At 45.3% G+C, this 18,976-nt stretch overlaps 1 protein-coding gene across 1 annotated transcript in view; it reads right to left on the bottom strand.

Moving 5' to 3' along the window:
* SSBP4 (single stranded DNA binding protein 4) overlaps positions 1 to 18,079 on the bottom strand; it is an 837,412-nt gene extending 819,333 nt beyond the window's left edge. Inside the window, exon 1 of the mRNA XM_063914741.1 lies at positions 17,812 to 18,079. Within this exon, the coding sequence (XP_063770811.1) occupies positions 17,812 to 17,867 (56 nt within the window). The 5' untranslated portion in view covers positions 17,868 to 18,079. The remainder of the gene's footprint in view (positions 1 to 17,811) is intronic.
* Between the last annotated feature and the right edge of the window lie 897 nt (positions 18,080 to 18,976).

Genomic DNA, 18,976 nt, shown 5'->3' on the forward strand with positions numbered 1-18,976 from the left:
CGTTGTCCAGAAAATAAGACAGACTACAGATTCCCATACAATAAAATCCATCTATTTTTATGGTGTGTACTCGGGCGGTTTCATGGAGGGCCACTATGATGCTACCAGTTCTCAACAACATCCTACCACAAGTGAGCCTATTTTAAAGATCTGAACCGTGCTTCTCACATCCAGTCCTTGGGACACACTTAAGCTTGGTACACACTGAGCGATATATCGGTTGTTCAATTTAATGCTTGTTATATTAGTATATTGGGGGTAATTCCAAGTTGATCGCAGCAGGAATTTTTTTAGCAGTTGGGCAAAACCATGTGCACTGCAGGGGAGGCAGATATAACATGTGCAGGGAGAGTTAGATTTGGGTGTGGTGTGTTCAATCTGCAATCTAATTTGCAGTGTAAAAATAAAGCAGCCAGTATTTACCCAGCACAGAAACAAAATAACCCACCCAAATCTAACTCTCTCTGCACATGTTATATCTGCCTCCCCTGCAGTGCACATGGTTTTGCCCAACTGCTAAAAAAATTCCTGCTGCGATCAACTTGGAATTACCCCCATTGTTCACAGACATAGTGTGTCAGCTCTGCAGCACAACCAATAGCCAATATATCGCATACCTCCCAACTTTCTCGATTTAAGCAGGACAGTCCCGCTAATTGGACACTGTCCGGCTGACCCTCCCGCGGGTCGCAGTGTCCCGCAGGCAGGAGGGTGGGCAGTTGGGAGAGGTAGTGATCACCGCTGCTCTGCTTTGCATAGCACCCGGTGATCACACTGAATAGATGTCATGCGCATGCGCAGGGGTTTATCTAGGGGTCTGAGCGCCCCTGGCAAAGTAAGGAACTGGCACCCCCCCACATCCCCCACCCAGGGACACAGAGCGGGGAGTAAAATATAGGCTGAGATCAGGGACACTGAGGGAGAATTACAGGGACGGTGCAGGTAGGGACAATGAGTTGGAGGGCTTACAGGGAGGCCGAGGTTAGGGACACTGAGGGGCAATTACAGGGAGGGTGTGGGCAGGGACACTGAGGGGGAATTACAGGAGTGTGCGGGCAGGGACACTGAGGTGGAATTACAGGGGGGTGTGGGCAGAGGCACTGAGGGGGAAGTCACAGGGAGGCTGAGGTCAGGGACACTAAAGTGGAATTACAGGGAGGGTGCGGGAAGGGACACAGAGGGAATTACAGGAGTGTGCGGGTAGGGACACTGAGGGGGGAGTCACAGGGAGGCTGAGGTCAGGAACACTGAGGGAGAATTACAGGGAGGGTGCAGGCAGGGACACTGAGGAGGAATTACGAGGAGGGTGCTGGCATGGACACTGAGATGGAATTACGGGGAGGGTGCAGGCAGGTAGTCTGAGGGAATTACAAGGAGTGTGCAGGTAGGGACACTGAGGGGGAATTACGGTTAGGGTGCGGGTAGGGACACAGAGAGAATTACGGGGATGGTGCGGGCAGGGAGACTGAGGGGGAATTATGGGAAGGGTGCAGGCAGGGACACTGAGAGGGAATTACAGGAGTGTATGGGCAGGGCCACTGAGGGGGCATTACAAGGAGGATGTGGACAGGGACACTGAGGGGATATATGCACACATACATATAGTTAAAAAACCCTCTCTAGGTGTGATGGCGCCACATGTCCCAGCAAATCCAGTTGACAAGGTGTGCTGGGACTTGTAGTCTAAACACAGCTGGACAGGCAGTCACTGGGCTAGATACCTCTCCATACAGAGCTCTTTGTAACCTGTGATCCAGACTACCAGGATAGACCATGCAGTGCAACTACGGTATCACAGAAAATGTACAGGTATGCTCATTCTGCACTGCTGACTGGTGCTGAAAAGGGGAGCGGATGAGGAAGAGGAAGTGCCTCTCTCCTCCCCATACCTGGAAGTGCCCCGCTCCCCGGCTACATGCACAATCATTGTGACTGTAGTCACAGAGAGTGTCAGGGTGCAATACGCTTCTGAGAGTCCAGCAGTGGATGAGCACTGCTAAGGGATGTACTCAGTGAGAACTACTATGTCATTCTACCCACTGGTGCGGGTGGCGCCTCCTCCTTGGCCAGCGCCCCTGGCAAGTGCCATCCTGGCCAATAGGAAGATACACCCCTGCGCATGCGCACGGCATCTAACAGCACAAGCAGGGGAGCCGGGGGCTGTCCAGCAGCTCATAGAGCACTGGACACGCTCCGAAAATGACGAAAACGGGGGTCGCCGCAATAGGCCCCACCCCCTTCCCACAAGGCCCCGCCCCTCTACTCGGTGTTCCGCCCCCGTTTCAGCCACAGTCGCGCTTTCGGCACGGCATGCCCCTATTTCCATGGGACAGAGGTTGGGAGGTATGATATCGGCGTATCTGGCTGTGTGTACACACAAGTCCACAGTGTACACACAAGTAAACAGTAGTCTGGGCTATTGCACACACAAGTAAACAGTAGTCTGGGCAGTTGCATCTTCATGAATTACATTAGGAAACATTGTCTAATGTAAACTCCTTGTATTACTTGTACTGGCCAAATTTCCATTGAACATTAATGATTTGCTAAATCTAAGGTAAATTGGTAGCAATTTGCGAATTATGAAATTTGTCTTACTTTTATAATCAGCTGAATAGATTTGACCACCTGTAGTGAAAGTGACCTAAATAGTTGGACAAAGTCACTGACAACTGTATAATTATGATTGCAGCTTAGTTTGCCATCTACTAAAATTGGATATGCAAATTCAGCTTGGTTAATGTACTGTTCAACTCCATCTCCTACATGTGTATACATGCAGCAGATATGTATTTAAGGGTAACACTGTATGCGTCATATGCATTCAAATAGACTATGCTGACCAATGGTTAAAGCTTGTGCTTGTATTTGGTATGTTGGCATGCCTGTTACCAACAGCAAAGGCTCTATGCCTACAAGGGAAAAGCATTATTCACCGTCTGCAAATGCAACCACATTTTGCTCTGCGCTCATTCCTCAGTGTTGAGTTCCTTTGGGATCTATCTATCATAGGTGGCAGTGGGGCCTCCAAAAAAAATAAGAATTTACTCACCGGTAGTTCTATTTCTCGTAGTCCGTAGTGGATGCTGGGTACTCCGTAAGGACCATGGGGAATAGACGGGCTCCGCAGGAGACTGGGCACTCTTAAAAGAAAGATTAGGTACTATATCTGGTGTGCACTGGCTCCTCCCTCTATGCCCCTCCTCCAGACCTCAGTTAGGGAAACTGTGCCTGGAAGAGCTGACCATTACTAGGAAAGGATTTGGAATCCAGGGTAAGACTCATACCAGCCACACCAATCACACCGTACAACTCGTGATAACTATACCCAGTTACCAGTATGAACAACAACTGAGCCTCATTCAACAGATGGCTCATAACAATAACCCTAGAGTTACTGTAAGCAATAACTATATACATGTATTGCAGAAAGTCCGCACTTGGGACGGGCTCCCAGCATCCACTACGGACTACGAGAAATAGAATTACTGGTGAGTAAATTCTTATTTTCTCTGACGTCCTAGTGGATGCTGGGTACTCCGTAAGGACCATGGGGATTATACCAAAGCTCCCAAACGGGCGGGAGAGTGCGGATGACTCTGCAGCACCGAATGAGCAAACTCAAGGTCCTCCTCAGCCAGGGTGTCAAACTTGTAGAATTTTGCAAAAGTGTTTGATCCCGACCAAGTAGCAGCTCGGCAAAGTTGTAAAGCCGAGACCACTCGGGCAGCCGCCCAAGAAGAGCCCACCTTCCTCGTGGAATGGGCTTTTACTGATTTAGGATGCGGCAGTCCAGCCGCAGAATGTGCAAGTTGAATCGTGCTACAGATCCAGTGAGCAATAGTCTGCTTTGAAGCAGGAGCACCCAGCTTGTTGGGTGCATGCAGGATAAACAGCAAGTCAGTTTTTCTGACTCTAGCCGTCCTGGAAACATAGATTTTCAGGGCCCGGACTACGTCCAGCAACTTGGAATCCTCCAAGTCCCGAGTAGCCGCAGGCACCACAATAGGTTGGTTCAAATGAAACGCTGATACCACCTTTGGGAGAAATTGGGGACGAGTCCTCAATTCTGCCCTGTCCATATGGAAAATCAGATATGGGCTTTTACAATACAAAGCCGCCAATTCTGACACACGCCTAGCTGAGGCCAAGGCCAACAGCATGACTACCTTCCACGTGAGATACTTCAACTCCACGGTCTGAAGTGGCTCAAACCAATGTGATTTTAGGAAATCCAACACAACGTTGAGATCCCAAGGTGCCACTGGAGGCACAAAAGGGGGCTGAATATGCAGCACTCCCTTAACAAACGTCTGAATTTCAGGCAGTGAAGCCAGTTCTTTTTGAAAGAAAATAGACAGGGCCGAAATCTGGACTTTAATGGATCCCAATTTTAGGCCCATAGTCACTCCTGACTGTAGGAAGTGCAGAAATCGACCCAGCTGAAATTCCTCTGTTGGGGCCTTCCTGGCCTCACACCAAGCAATATATTTTCGCCATATGCGGTGATAATGTTTTGCTGTCACATCCTTCCTAGCTTTTATCAGCGTAGGAATGACTTTATCTGGAATGCCCTTTTCCATTAGGATCCGGCGTTCAACCGCCATGCCGTCAAACGCAGCCGCGGTAAGTCTTGGAACAGACAGGGCCCCTGCTGTAGCAGGTCCTGTCGGAGCGGCAGAGGCCAAGGGTCCTCTGAGATCATTTCTTGTAGTTCCGGGTACCAAGTTCTTCTTGGCCAATCCGGAACGATGAGTATAGTTCTTACTCCTCTCTTTCTTATTATCCTCAGTACCTTTGGTATGAGAGGAAGAGGAGGGAACAAATAAACCGACTGGTACACCCACGGTGTCACTAGAGCGTCCACAGCTATCGCATGAGGGTCCCTAGACCTGGGGCAATATCTTTTTAGCTTTTTGTTGAGGCGGGACGCCATCATGTCCACCTGTAGCCTTTCCCAACGATTTACAATCAGCTTGAAGACTTCTGGATGAAGTCCCCACTCTCCCGGGTGGAGGTCGTGCCTGCTGAGGAAGTCTGCTTCCCAGTTGTCCACTCCCGGAATGAACACCGCTGACAGTGCTAGCACATGATTCTCCGCCCATCGAAGAATCCTTGTGGCTTCTGCCATCGCCATCCTGCTTCTTGTGCCGCCCTGTCGGTTTACATGGGCGACCGCCGTGATGTTGTCTGACTGAATCAGCACCGGTTGGTTTTGAAGCAGGGGTTCTGCTTGACTCAGGGCATTGTAAATGGCCCTTAGTTCCAGAATATTTATGTGTAGGGAAGTCTCCTGACTCGACCACTGTCCTTGGAAGTTTCTTCCCTGAGTGACTCGGCTTGCATCCGTGGTCACCAGGACCCAGTCCTGAATGCCGAATCTGCGGCCCTCGAGAAAATGAGCACTCTGCAGCCACCACAGCAGAGACACCCTGGCCCTCGGGGACAGGGTGATCAACCGATGCATCTGAAGATGCGATCCGGACCACTTGTCTAACAGATCCCACTGAAAGATCCTTGCATGGAACCTGCCGAAGGGAATTGCTTCGTAAGAAGCTACCATCTTTCCCAGGACTCGCGTGCAGTGATGCACCGACACCTGTTTTGGTTTCAGGAGGTCCCTGACCAGAGATGACAATTTCTGGGCCTTCTCCTCCTGGAGAAACACCTTCTTCTGTTCTGTGTCCAGAATCATGCCCAAGAACAGCAGACGCGTCGTAGGAATCAGCTGCGACTTTGGGATATTCAGAATCCAGCCGTGCTGTTGTAGCACTTCCCGAGATAGTGCTACTCCGACTAACAACTGCTCCTTGGACCTTGCCTTTATAAGGAGATCGTCCAAGTACGGGATAATTATAACTCCCTTCTTTCGAAGGAGTATCATCATTTCGGCCATTACCTTGGTAAATACCCTCGGTGCCGTGGACAGACCAAACGGCAACGTCTGGAATTGGTAATGACAGTCCTGTACCACAAACCTGAGGTACTCCTGGTGAGGTGGGTAAATGGGGACATGTAGGTAAGCATCCTTGATGTCCAGTGACACCATAAAATCCCCCTCTTCCAGGCTTGCAATAACCGCCCTGAGCGATTCAATTTTGAACTTGAACTTCCTTATATAAATGTTCAAGGATTTCAAATTTAGAATGGGTCTCACCGAACCGTCTGGTTTCGGTACCACAAACATTGTGGAATAGTAACCCCGTCCCTGTTGAAGGAGGGGGACCTTGATTATCACCTGCTGAAGGTACAGCTTGTGAATTGCCGCCAGTACTACCTCCCTTTCCTTGGGAGCAGCTGGCAAGGCTGATTTGAGGTAACGGCGAGGGGGAGACGCCTCGAACTCCAGCTTGTATCCCTGAGATACCACTTGTAGAACCCAGAGATCCACCTGTGAGCGAACCCACTGGTCGCTGAAGTTCCGGAGACGCGCCCCCACTGCACCTGGCTCCACCTGTGGAGCCCCAGCGTCATGCGGTCGACTTAGTGGAAGCAGGGGAGGATTTTTGTTCCTCGGAACTCTACCCCTGCCTCTGGGCAGAAAGGACGCGCCTCTGACCCGCTTGCCTTTCTGAGGCCGAAAGGACTGTACTTGATAATACGGTGCTTTCTTAGGCTGTGAGGGAACCCTGAGGTAAAAAAAAGTCGACTTCCCAGCTGTTGCTGTGGATACGAGGTCCGAGAGACCGTCCCCAAACAATTCCTTACCCTTATAAGGCAAAACCTCCATGTGCCTTTTAGAATCAGCATCACCTGTCCACTGCCGAGTCCATAATACTCTCCTGGCAGAAATGGACATTGCATTAATTCTAGATGCCAGCCGGCAAATGTCCCTCTGTACATCCCTCATATATAAGACGACGTCTTTAATATGCTCTATGGTTAGCAAAATAGTATCCCTGTCAAGGGAATCAATGTTATCTGACAGGGTATCAGACCAAGCAGCTGCAGCACTACACATCCATGCTGAAGCAATTGCAGGTCTCAGTATAGTACAGGTTGAGTATCCCATATCCAAATATTCCGAAATACGGAATATTCCGAAATACGGACTATTTTTGCGTGAGACTGAGATAGTGAAACCTTTGTTTTTTGATGGCTCAATGTACACAAACTTTGTTTAATACTCAAAGTTATTAAAATATTGTATTAAATGACCTTCAGGCTGTGTGCATAAGGTGTATATGAAACATAAATGAATTGTGTGAATGTACACACACTTTGTTTAATGCACAAAGTTATAAAAAAATATTGGCTAAAATGACCTTCAGGCTGTGTGTATAAGGTGTATATGTAACATAAATGCATTCTGTGCTTAGATTTAGGTCCCATCACCATAATATCTCATTATGGTATGAAATTATTCCAAAATACGGAAAAATCCCATATCCAAAATTCCTCTGGTCCCAAGCATTTTGGATAAGGGATACTCAACCTGTACCTGAGTGTGTATACACAGACTTCAGGATAGCCTCCTGCTTTCTATCTGCAGGCTCCTTTAAGGCGGCCGTATCCTGAGACGGCAGTGCCACCTTTTTTGATAAGCGTGTGAGCGCCTTGTCCACCCTAGGGGATATTTCCCAACGTAACCTTTCCGTTGGCGGAAAAGGGTACGCCATTAGTAACCTCTTAGAAATCACTAATTTCTTATCTGGGGAACACCACGCTTCTTCACACAATTCATTTAACTCATCAGATGGGGGAAAAGTCACTGGCTGCTTTTTCTCCCCAAACATAATACCCTTTTTAGTGGTTACCGGGTTAATGTCAGAAATGTGCAACACATTTTTCATTGCCGTAATCATGCATCGGATGGCCCTTGTGGACTGTACATTTGTCTCATCCTCGTCTACACTGGAGTCAGACTCCGTGTCGACATCTGTGTCTGCCATCTGAGGTAGCGGGCGTTTTTTGAGCCCCTGATGGCCTCCGAGACGCCTGGGCAGGCGCGGGCTGAGATGCCGACTGTCCCAAAGCTGTTACGTCATCGAACCTTTTATGCAAGGAGTTGACACTGTCGGGTAATACCTTCCACATATCCATCCACTCTGGTGTCGGCCCCGCAGGGGGCGACATCACACTTATCGGCTCTTGCTCCGCCTCCACGTAAGCGTCCTCATCAAACATGTCGACACAGCCGTACCGACACACCGCACACACACACAGGGAATGCTCTGAGTACAGGACCCCACAAAGTCCTTTGGGGAGACAGAGAGAGAGTATGCCAGCACACACCAGAGTGCTATATAACAGAGGGATTTACACTAACACAAAGTGAATTTTCCCCCAATAGCTGCTTATATCACCTTTTGCACCTAAATTTATGTGCCCCCCCTCTCTTTTTTACCCTTCTTGTAGTGTATACTGCAGGGGAGAGCCTGGGGAGCGTCCTTCCAGCGGAGCTGTGAAGAGAAAATGGCGCCGGTGTGCTGAGGGAGATAGCCCCGCCCCCTTCGCGGCGGGCTTCTCCCGCTTTTTTAATAATGTTAATGGCGGGGGATTAGACACATATACAGTTTATAACTGTATTATGTGCACATTTGCCAAAAGGTATACTTATTGTAGCCCAGGGCGCCCCCCCCCCCCCAGCGCCCTGCACCCACCAGTGACCGGAGCGTGTGGTGTGCTGTGGGAGCAATGGCGCACAGCTGCAGTGCTGTGCGCTACCTTATTGAAAACCGGAGTCTTCAGCCGCCGATTTTCTCCTGGTTCTTCCGTCTTCTGGCTCTGCAAAGGGGACTGCGGCGCAGCTCCGGGAACGGACGATCGAGGTCGGGCCCTGTGTTCGATCCCTCTGGAGCTAATGGTGTCCAGTAGCCTTAGAAGCACAAGCTAGCTGCAAGCAGGTAGGTTTGCTTCTCTCCCCTCAGTCCCTCGTAGCAGTGAGTCTGTTGCCAGCAGATCTCACTGAAAATAAAAAACCTAACAAATACTTTCTTTTCTAGTAAGCTCAGGAGAGCCCCTAGAGTGCATCCAGCTCTGGCCGGGCACAGATTCTAACTGAGGTCTGGAGGAGGGGCATAGAGGGAGGAGCCAGTGCACACCAGATATAGTACCTAATCTTTCTTTTAAGAGTGCCCAGTCTCCTGCGGAGCCCGTCTATTCCCCATGGTCCTTACGGAGTACCCAGCATCCACTAGGACGTCAGAGAAAGTATAATTTGTTGAAGCTTGGTAAATTGGAAAAGACTGCACTCATTGCGGTAAATATACTAAGGTCTATTTAAGATGGGATGTTGCCCATAGCAACCAATCAGATTCTACTTCTCATTTAGCACCCCCTAGAACAGCGATTTTCAACCGCTGTGCCGCGGCACGAGCGGTCTCTAGGTGTGCCGCCGCCCACCAGGGAGCTCCGTTGCCGCTAGCCAGAGAGACAGCCACCGCCGCAATCAATAGCCGGCTCGGGCAGCACTGTGCACTTCCGCGAGTTGCCTGTGACCTATTATGACTCATAGGTCACGCAGGCCACGTCACATCCCTGACTGGAGTGCCCGCCCGTCCACTGGCCAGTGCTGCTCCTCAATCCATGCTGCTCCGTGCTGCCTTCTCAGCGCTCATCACAGCTGCAGGTATTATATTTAAAAGAAAATACATTTGTGTGTGGAATTATTGTAGGTGTTTGGATTCAAAGCAAGCAATGTTTGAATATACTGGGGGGGGGGGGGGCAGTGAGTGGAATAACTATGGGGTGGGGGGAGAGTGTGTGGAATTATTGGGGGGAAAAAGTGTGTGGCACTATTATAAAATTGATATGTTTTATTGACAAACGGGATGCTGGCTGTAAGTATTCCGACAGCGGCATCCCGTTTGTCGGAATCCCAGCAGCGAGTACCCTCGCGGGCTCGCTGCGCTCACCACACCGAGCCTGGTGGCTTGCTTAGCTCACCACAGGTTATATTCCCACTCAGTTTGTGGCGTGGACCCACCAACCGAGTGGGAATACCCTGCAGAGGTCGGGATTCCACTTTTTCCACTTTCACTGGCTGTTGGGATTCCGGCGTCGGTCTCCTGAACGGCGGAATCCCGACAGCCAGTATTTTAACTGCATCCCATTATTATAAATCTGTGGGGGTGAAAGCATTTTTTTTTTATTACCGCAGGGCCCAATGTGTTTGTATTACTTTGGGGGCCAATGTGTTTGTGCTCTACTGTGGTGGCCAGTGTGTTTGTTTAATTACTATGGGGGCCAATGTTTTTTCCCCCCGTGGGGCACTGATGGTGTGCCTTGGCAATTTTAAAGTCTTGCCAGTGTGCCGCGAGTTGAAAAAGGTTGAAAATCACTGCTCTAGAAGATAATACCTGGAATCTGGTTGCTATGGCCAACATCCCATCTTAAATAGAACTCCCATCTAAGTAAATTTACCACATTGTGAATAATGGGGACTGCAGTCTCCAGCATTCGTCCGCCTAATACAGTAGATATATCTGATATCCCCTGCATTGAGAGTTTATTAAATAGTAAGTATACTTAAATCATACTGCCATTTTCACATCGTTTTGATGAAGAAAGCAGTTAATGAACAGGCACCTAACTCGTGTAAGGAGATAGAACAGAAAAACTGCATGCTGCAGGCAATCTGCGGAGCAATGGAGGTATTTTGTTTTATATTTTGTAAACATTTACATAATACATTAGCCACTAAGGGAGGGGACAGGGGTTATGTATCAATCCCTGTTTTCCGACTTTGGGCCTAATTCAGTCAGGATTGCAGCTTTTGCTAAAAAGCGGTTGCTACGATCAAATAATTGCCGCCCAGAAATAGAGAAAAAATGACCATCGTAAAAATTGTGAATGCATCGCAATATAAGGGTTGATCGCAAAATCATACACCATTACCGCAACATTGAAGTTTTTGCCTATCTGTGCCAGGCAAGGTTGTCCACAATTTTTGCTAAACAAGAGGCTGGAAGTGGCCATCGCTGATGTCAGAGGCCCACAGCTTAAAAACGCGTGGCCACGCGTGCGCTTTTTCAGACACACCCAGAAAACGGCAGGTTTCCGATCAGAAACACCGGCTTCCTGTCATTCAAACAGCAGCTTCATTGTGATAACAATGTGTACGCATTTTCTGTCGCTGTTTTTGCTAGCGCAATGCGAACGCTGCGCATCCGCAGTCGTTCGATAAATCGGCTGGATTGCGTATCACAAGTTTTGCGATACAACCTGAATGAGGCCCTTTATACAGATACTGTAGCCTCTGCATGATGTTATGTATCACAACTATGTAACGATATCTTTATACAGGAGATATTACAGATATATCCTGCAAAAGGCTAATTAGTGCTTCAGACCGCAGTTCGGATTATTCTCAATAGAGACTCCTGTCCAACCTCTATGTACCAAGCTCCAAAAAACAGTTTTTCAGAGCTTGTCCCTGTAGGGTAAAGGCATCTTCAGATGACATTCAACACATGAAGGCATTCCTGCAAACTTCACCAGCAACCTCCATCCTTTTCTATGCTTTATGGAAAATGACACTGCCACACTGCACATGCGCAGTATCTTTTAAGGCAGTAAAAGGGATATTATTATTAATAATAATAATATTAATAATAATAATATTTATTTTGCACTTTTCTCCTAATATGACTCAAAGTGCTTTACAATTGTCTTTATATCTCAAAATATAAAACAAGCGTAACAGTAGATATTAGTGAAATGCTTCAGTAAATAGTTAAGTCTTTAGTTTATTTTTGAAGGATTCAAGACTGGCAGCTTCTCGCACTGTGCGGGGAAAAAGAGTTTCATAGAGTCGGATCCACAAAGTTGAAAGCTCGATCCCCAGATGAATTCCGGAAGATTCTAGGTACTGTTAGTAGTCCTTCATCTACAGATCATAGTAATCAAGTGGGACAGTAAGGAATCAGAAGTTGCTTCAAGTACCTTGGGCCCTGGTCCTGTAGTACTTTGAAAGTGAGTAAACCAACATTGAAGATGATTCACCATCTTACAGGCAGCCAGTGAAGGGAGTAGAGAATGGGTGTTACGTGGCTGGAACAGGGCTGGTTGGTTAACAGCCTGGCAGCTGCATTTTGTACCATCTGCAAGTGGTACAATTCTTTTGCTGGGAGACCATGGTAGAGGGCATTGCAGTAGTTTAGGCGTGATGATACAAATGCATGTATGACTTTAGGCAGGTCTTCTGAGGGAATTAAGTCCTCGATTCTGGCTATATTACACAGAGGAAAGAATGAGGATTTGACGTTTAAGTGTCAGGCAACTATCCAGGACAAAACAAAGATTCTGCACATGATCAGTGTTGTGTAGTTCTGAACTCCCAAGTGTAAGTCCTGTCAGTTGGCTAAGCTGCAGTCTTGTCCTGTGACCTATCATCAGGACTTCTGTTTTATCAGGGTTCAGTCGCAGCCCACTGGCACTCATCCACTCCTGGAGCTCAGCTAGGCAGCCATTTAGGGTTGTTATTGGGTTATCAATACCTGGAGCAAAGGACAGGTAGAGTTGTGTATCATCTGCATAGCAGTGGTAGACCAGGCCATGATGTCTGATTATTTCAACCAGTGGTAGCATGTATACAGCAAAAAGCATGGTAAATAGTATAGATAGCTATCACTTCACTGCCAAGATCTTTGCAAGGATAGCATGTTCTCAGAAGAGCTGCCCCTAGGTGTAGTAGTTTCATACATAGGCTGGGATTCAATTAGCTGTGGTAAATTACTGCCGACTAACTGAGCCCCTGGAAATATCCAATTAAACCCAAAAGTTATCAGGGTTTTTTTTTTTTTTATCACCAGCCTTAGTGGGTCAAAAAATCCCAGATACCTCGGGGGTTAACGGGAGCGCGACTGCATTAAACAGACATATCCATGAACTTTTCATGTATTCTGTGCATTAATGCCTGTTAACCGGTGTTAAAGTCAGTTAACATGGTACTTTAACAGCCGTGGAGGCTATTGGGTAAATTTGGGAGGCCAATTGAATAGCCCCAGGTGTTGAAGCCTTAGGCTATGTCCCATTTTCACCCACAGTAATTTATCGCAGGTAATTGAATTCCCCCATAGAGGTGAATAGTGAAGCAAGAAAATACTATTATATGTGTTGAACTTGTGATAATCATGTGTGTACCATGATTATACAAACACAGAGCCCTACATAATCAACTAATTATCCCAAGCATGACAGGTTCTCTTTATTTTTTATGACATGGTGGACACAAAACACAAAATTACAATACATAAATCTATAAGGAAACCATTCCATACATTGGTACATATTTATGAGTAAAGTTTTTTTTTTTTTTTAAATGGATTTATTTTAAACTAAAGATTCCATTAAACAAATTGACAGAATTTATCCCCTAAAGAGAAATCTACTGAAAATTGTTATTTATACTCATGAATGGGAGCTGCTATGTTCACTGGTTTGTTAAGATAATGTAAGATATCACCTGCTCAGAGCCATTATAACAGTGCCACCTACTGGTCAGCCAATTAAAGATGCTATTAAACTTATAACATTATTTTTTGTTAAAGGCTAAATGATTTCCTGCACATATCTAAGTCCTAGCACCTGTGACCTTATTCACGCGTCTTATTCGCACTGCTTTGGGTGCTTTTGAAGAGTGATGTTTCTAATTGGTTTAGGTTTGATCTTATTATGTGTCCTCTGGAGAAAAACTGTGGCCACAATACAGAAATTCCAGACGACAGCTCACATTCTGCTCTATACTTACTCCCCATGGCCGCGTTTCTTTAAGTGTCATGTAGTTGGACAACACAGAGAAGTTCCACACTAGTGTAGATTAATAAACAGATTTTTTGGGGGTAATATTTGTATATGGATTGGTGTGAGTACATGACTGGAACAAATAGAAATGTGGAAGTTTGGTTGAGATGCTACTGTATATAGTAAAGGCCCATACACACTGGGTGATTTTTAGCTGAAAGCAGGTCACTTTTGGTGTGTTGAGCTGCTTTCAGCTCAAAGCCGCCCAGTGTGTATGCACAAGCGATGAGCGCTGATGCGCGCTCCCGCTTCATCGCTGGCGGCCGCTGTTCATCTGCTGGTATTACCGGTAGATGAACGGCGAGGTGGGCGGCTTTCCATAGCGTCCTGCTGCGGAAAGCCACTCACCCCCGCTGACATCGCTGGGCGGGGGGGGGGGGGGGGGAGGGGGGGGAGGGGGGAGTAGCTCTCAGTGTGTATGCACTGATTTTCAGCCCAGCGATGTCAGCCATCATCGCTGTGCATACACGCTGGCCAAAAACGCCCTGTGTGTATGCACCTTTAGGCAGAGTTTCCCAAACTCTGCCATTACAGTCCAGGTTGTAAGGATAGCCATGTTTATGCACAGGTGACTTAATTAATACCTCTATCCATTTGATTTAACCCTCTGGACTCAAGCATGAATAGCCTTAAAACATGAACTGTAATCGCAGAGTATGGGATACCTATGGAATTTTGTGAAACTCACCCCCCCCCTTCCCCCCCCCCCCCCCCAAAAAAAAAAATGTTTTATTCCTATGAAAGTATACAGCTACTAATGAAATATAATTTATCCTCCATTCTTAATTTAATAGTGGGCCATTGCCACTGCCCAACTACTGGCAAAATGTTAAACATTAGGAATTGAGAGGGATGAAGCTTACAATTAAATGTTTTAAAAATTGCTTTTTACACAGCAATGCTAGTCACTTGTATGGATGTTTCTTGAACTTTTGTACTTAAATTATGCTGCAGCTACTCTAAAGCCGTCTACACAATAGACCAGTGGCTCTCAAACTGTGTGGGTTGCCGCGGGACACTTGCAGGGATGCTACAGGTTGGTGGTCTAGGACGAATTCAAACTATTTATTGGCAATGTAATAGGCAAAACTAGTGCTTATGGCTGTCAATCATATAAAATGTGGACAACCAGAAGCAAATCGTATCCCTCACCACATAAACTGACCCTAAGGATGACATACTGTATAAACATAATTTACTTAATTTCAGATTTTTTTTCTCAATAAGAAACTGTTGGCCTAGGGGTGCTGTGAAAATAATTTGGATACTCTAGGGCGCCGTGATTCAAAAAAGTTTGTGAACCACTGGTCTAGACGATATCCCGGACGATGTGCAGATTCTTTTAGATGAATGTTTAATCAGAATTAGCTCACACCACACTCTATACAGAATATGAGAAAACTATCCATGCATTGATCCTTGTACCTGTGTGCTTCTTCCGTTCACAAGTAGAGCAGTGTAATCAGCAGGTCAGAGCACAGCACAGGAACCAACATGTCATGTCAGAATATGTCATATTAAGCAGTGTTGAAACAGAAGTATACAGTATACATGTATTACACACTGACATATGTTACTGAAATTGTCCAAGCAATTTTCAGCCAGAAAATACAAAACATAATTGCGTATAATAACCAACATATAGAAAACACACATATTTTAAGTGTGAGAATGAAGTGTGGTACACACACACGCACCGCAAAACAGGACATGAATTAAGTAAAGTATGTATTCATTATAAAGCGCATCCATGTTTTAGAATTTGCTTTAACATACTGTTATGGTTACAGTAGGTCACAGGAAAACTCCTACTATACTATACCTGTTATATATAGAACAGGAAGAACAGTCACACAACAAAGCTAAGAAGGAGGAAACACAAATGTAAACAACAACAAAACCCTGGGAAGATGCCAGGAGAACCAGCACAAAGTAATAAATCAGTTCTGAGCTGTGATCTTTGATGCAATATCCCTAATATTGCATGATGCACTGTATGTGGGTAATGAATCGATACATCATGGACTTTTAGGTCAATATTTATGTAATGGTTGTTGTTTTGTATCTAACCTTTTTTCCTCGTATCATGTAAACTGAAACAGACTTATAATAACAGCATCAGCGTAAAATAAATTGCATTTTAGAGACATTCTGATCACAACTGATCATAAAAGTCTCATAAATAAATGGAAAAGTGTGAACATTAGAAATCAGCTGGCGCCACTCCTTTGAATAAGAAATGATATGTAAAGCCATATTCTTAGTGGAATTATTGTCCTGAGCTTGAGAAAAGCAGGAGGAGGCAGAGGTGGAGTGTCAGCTTTGTCTTGCCACAATAACAAGGAAATTAACCATTTATTGTTCAGTTTCCATGTCATGGTGCCCCAGATAGGATGCCAAATCACCCAAGCCAAAATATAGCTAAGGTTTTAAATCCTAACACCGCCGATTAACCACTAAAATCTGTCAGATTCTCTTCTTTTTTTTTTTTTGGAGGGGGGGGGGGGGGGGGGGGGTTCTAGTTTCCTAGCATATACATTCAGGACATAAAAAGACTTGGAACAAAATGAGTGGCAGGATTATGTAGCAGGTCATTGTTTCAGCTGGCTCTACATGGGGCATCCCTCGCTGAGCTAGAAACCTGTGCTTTACATTGTGTTGTTTGGGGGTGGGAGGGGAAAGCATGCTGTTGCAAAGTGAAAGCCATCAAGTTAAACACAAGGACTAGATGAAAACTCTACTATACCAGAAGTTTAAGCAGAGAAGAAGAAAGAAAAAAAAAAAGCACAGAACAGTTGTTAGCTACTAGACTCAAGCAATTCGGTAAACTTGGCAAAGTGGTTTCAGGATTTCATAAAATTCTAAATATTAAGCTCGGATGGGACTTCTAGTGCGTTAGCAAATTGACTTCACTCATCTAAATATATCACATACAGATTAACTTCAAATTTTATACTTACAACTGAATAAATAATCATAACCTCCCCCCCCCCCCCAAAAAAAAAACACCACACACTACATCATGAAAATATAAATTGCTTAAATGATAAAACAGAGAATATGAGAAAAGATCATTAGTAATACATATAAATGCTCATCAATAGTGCAATATATATATATATATATATATATATATATATATATATTCACACACACACACACACTGCACCCATCCCCCTGTACACAAATCCATAACAAAGCTCAGCCTACAATTAAATGAAGCCTCACAATCAGCTGTAATTAAAGACACACACTATCCTAGATCCAGCAATGAAGAGAATTCAGAAGGTATCAGCAGTGTAATGGGACAAAGCATAGTAAAAGTTTTTAAGCAAAACAGAAAAAAAAAGAGCTTAACAGGGAATTGCCAGAAGAAAATGATCCCAAATCAATAGCTAGTGATATGGTTTATTTAAAAGGCTATGTTGGAGATCAACTTTCTGTAACCAATAGCCCGTCACACCAGCCCGTATGCTGTATACAGATCAGCGAGGAAGAGGTCTCTCTGATAAGAGCATTATAGGATCTTTGTCCATGTGTGAGCAAAGTTGCCTCCAGTTTAGATAAGTGCGGGACAAAGCTTTGTACTCCGCGGTCCCGCATCTGATGGAGAATAGAAGCATCACTGAGCTTATACTTACCAATACCACATTCAAACACTCGCAGACACTACACAATGTGACAACATCATTCACACCATTGATTCTAGGAACAACAAAACGTGAGGACTGACCCAGTATAGATGAGAGAGTGATTATACAGGGTAGTAATACTGCTAAACTTGCTGCATTGTTTATATTACAGGGGCATGTGGGATAACATGAGTAAGTGGAGGAGTATGGGATAACAAAGTTGCAGCAAAGACAAAACCAACAATACATCCCTGAGTCCGGGATAACAGCACTAACAGAGCATACAATACCGATCTGAGACACAACTCCCCATCCCCACCTAAAGAATACATCCCTGCACTTTATTCCTCAGTCCCCATTCATCTTGCTTGCACGGAGCATGAATATACAGCAACGAGTGATATGCAGTGAATTACAACGTATTCGCACTTACTTTTCCCTTGCCTGGCTATCAGAAGGGACAGTGGATCCTTTCCCTTTGGCATACATGCTTGTTTGAGACTTTTCCTACTCAACACCTGTCAAAGGAAGCAGCCAGCAATGCTCTCTCTATCTCCATAGCTACCCCTTCAGTTTTTTACATCCCAAAGCATTGGCCACAAATCAGGCACATTTTCTAATGGGGGATCTTGAAACAGCCAGAGCTGGGGTTTTTTCTTCTTTCTTTTTTTTTTTTTTTTGTTCAGCTGTTCCAGGAATCGTCCAGTACTCCCACCCTGATGAGATGGCGTGTGCGTGTGTTTTTTCTTTCTCTTAAAAGGGCAATGCCAAACAGCATGTGTAAGGCGAGGAGCTGCTCTTGTACATGCGAACAAATAATCCTCTAATAGCTGCAGGGAAAAGTGGAAAGTGTTACATAAGCCACATTACAGTTGTAGTTTATATATATATATATATATATATATATATATATATATATATATATAGAACTTGCTTAATTATTTTCACTTTTTCTTTAAATAAACTGAACAATAGAAAATATTTTTTCACATAAAACTAATACAGACACTGCTTGCTGCTTTACTTGTCCAGTAATAGTCTTTTCTGCAAATAGACTCTATATTATGGGGTTTTATATAGTATACTGTTTGTTTTCAAAACAATAAAATTTTCATTATAATAACTTTGCAGTTGTCAAGAGCATATGCAATAAGGGTCATGAAAAAATGATGTAACAGCATGACAGCTCGTTTCCAGATGCAGTTGTGCTTTTTTACGAAATAGTTTATAGCTGCATGCCATAATTCCTAATTTCTCTAACGTCCTAGTGGATGCTGGGGACTCCGTAAGGACCATGGGGAATAGACGGGCTTCGCAGGAGACAGGGCACTTTAAGAAAGAATTTGGATACTGGTGTGCTCTGGCTCCTCCCTCTATGTCCCTCCTCCAGACCTTAGTTTGAATCTGTGCCTGGACGAGCTGGGTGCTACTTAGTGAGCTCTCCTGAGCTTGCTATAAGAAAGTATTTTGTTAGGTTTTTTATTTTCAGGGAGCTCTGCTGGCAACAGACTCACTGCTACGTGGGACTGAGGGGAGAGAAGCTGCCCTACTCACTGAAGATAGGTCCTGCTTCTTAGGCTACTGGACACCATTAGCTC

This window comes from Pseudophryne corroboree, chromosome 1, assembly GCF_028390025.1.
Source record: "Pseudophryne corroboree isolate aPseCor3 chromosome 1, aPseCor3.hap2, whole genome shotgun sequence".
Classification (NCBI taxonomy): Eukaryota; Metazoa; Chordata; class Amphibia; order Anura; family Myobatrachidae; genus Pseudophryne; species Pseudophryne corroboree.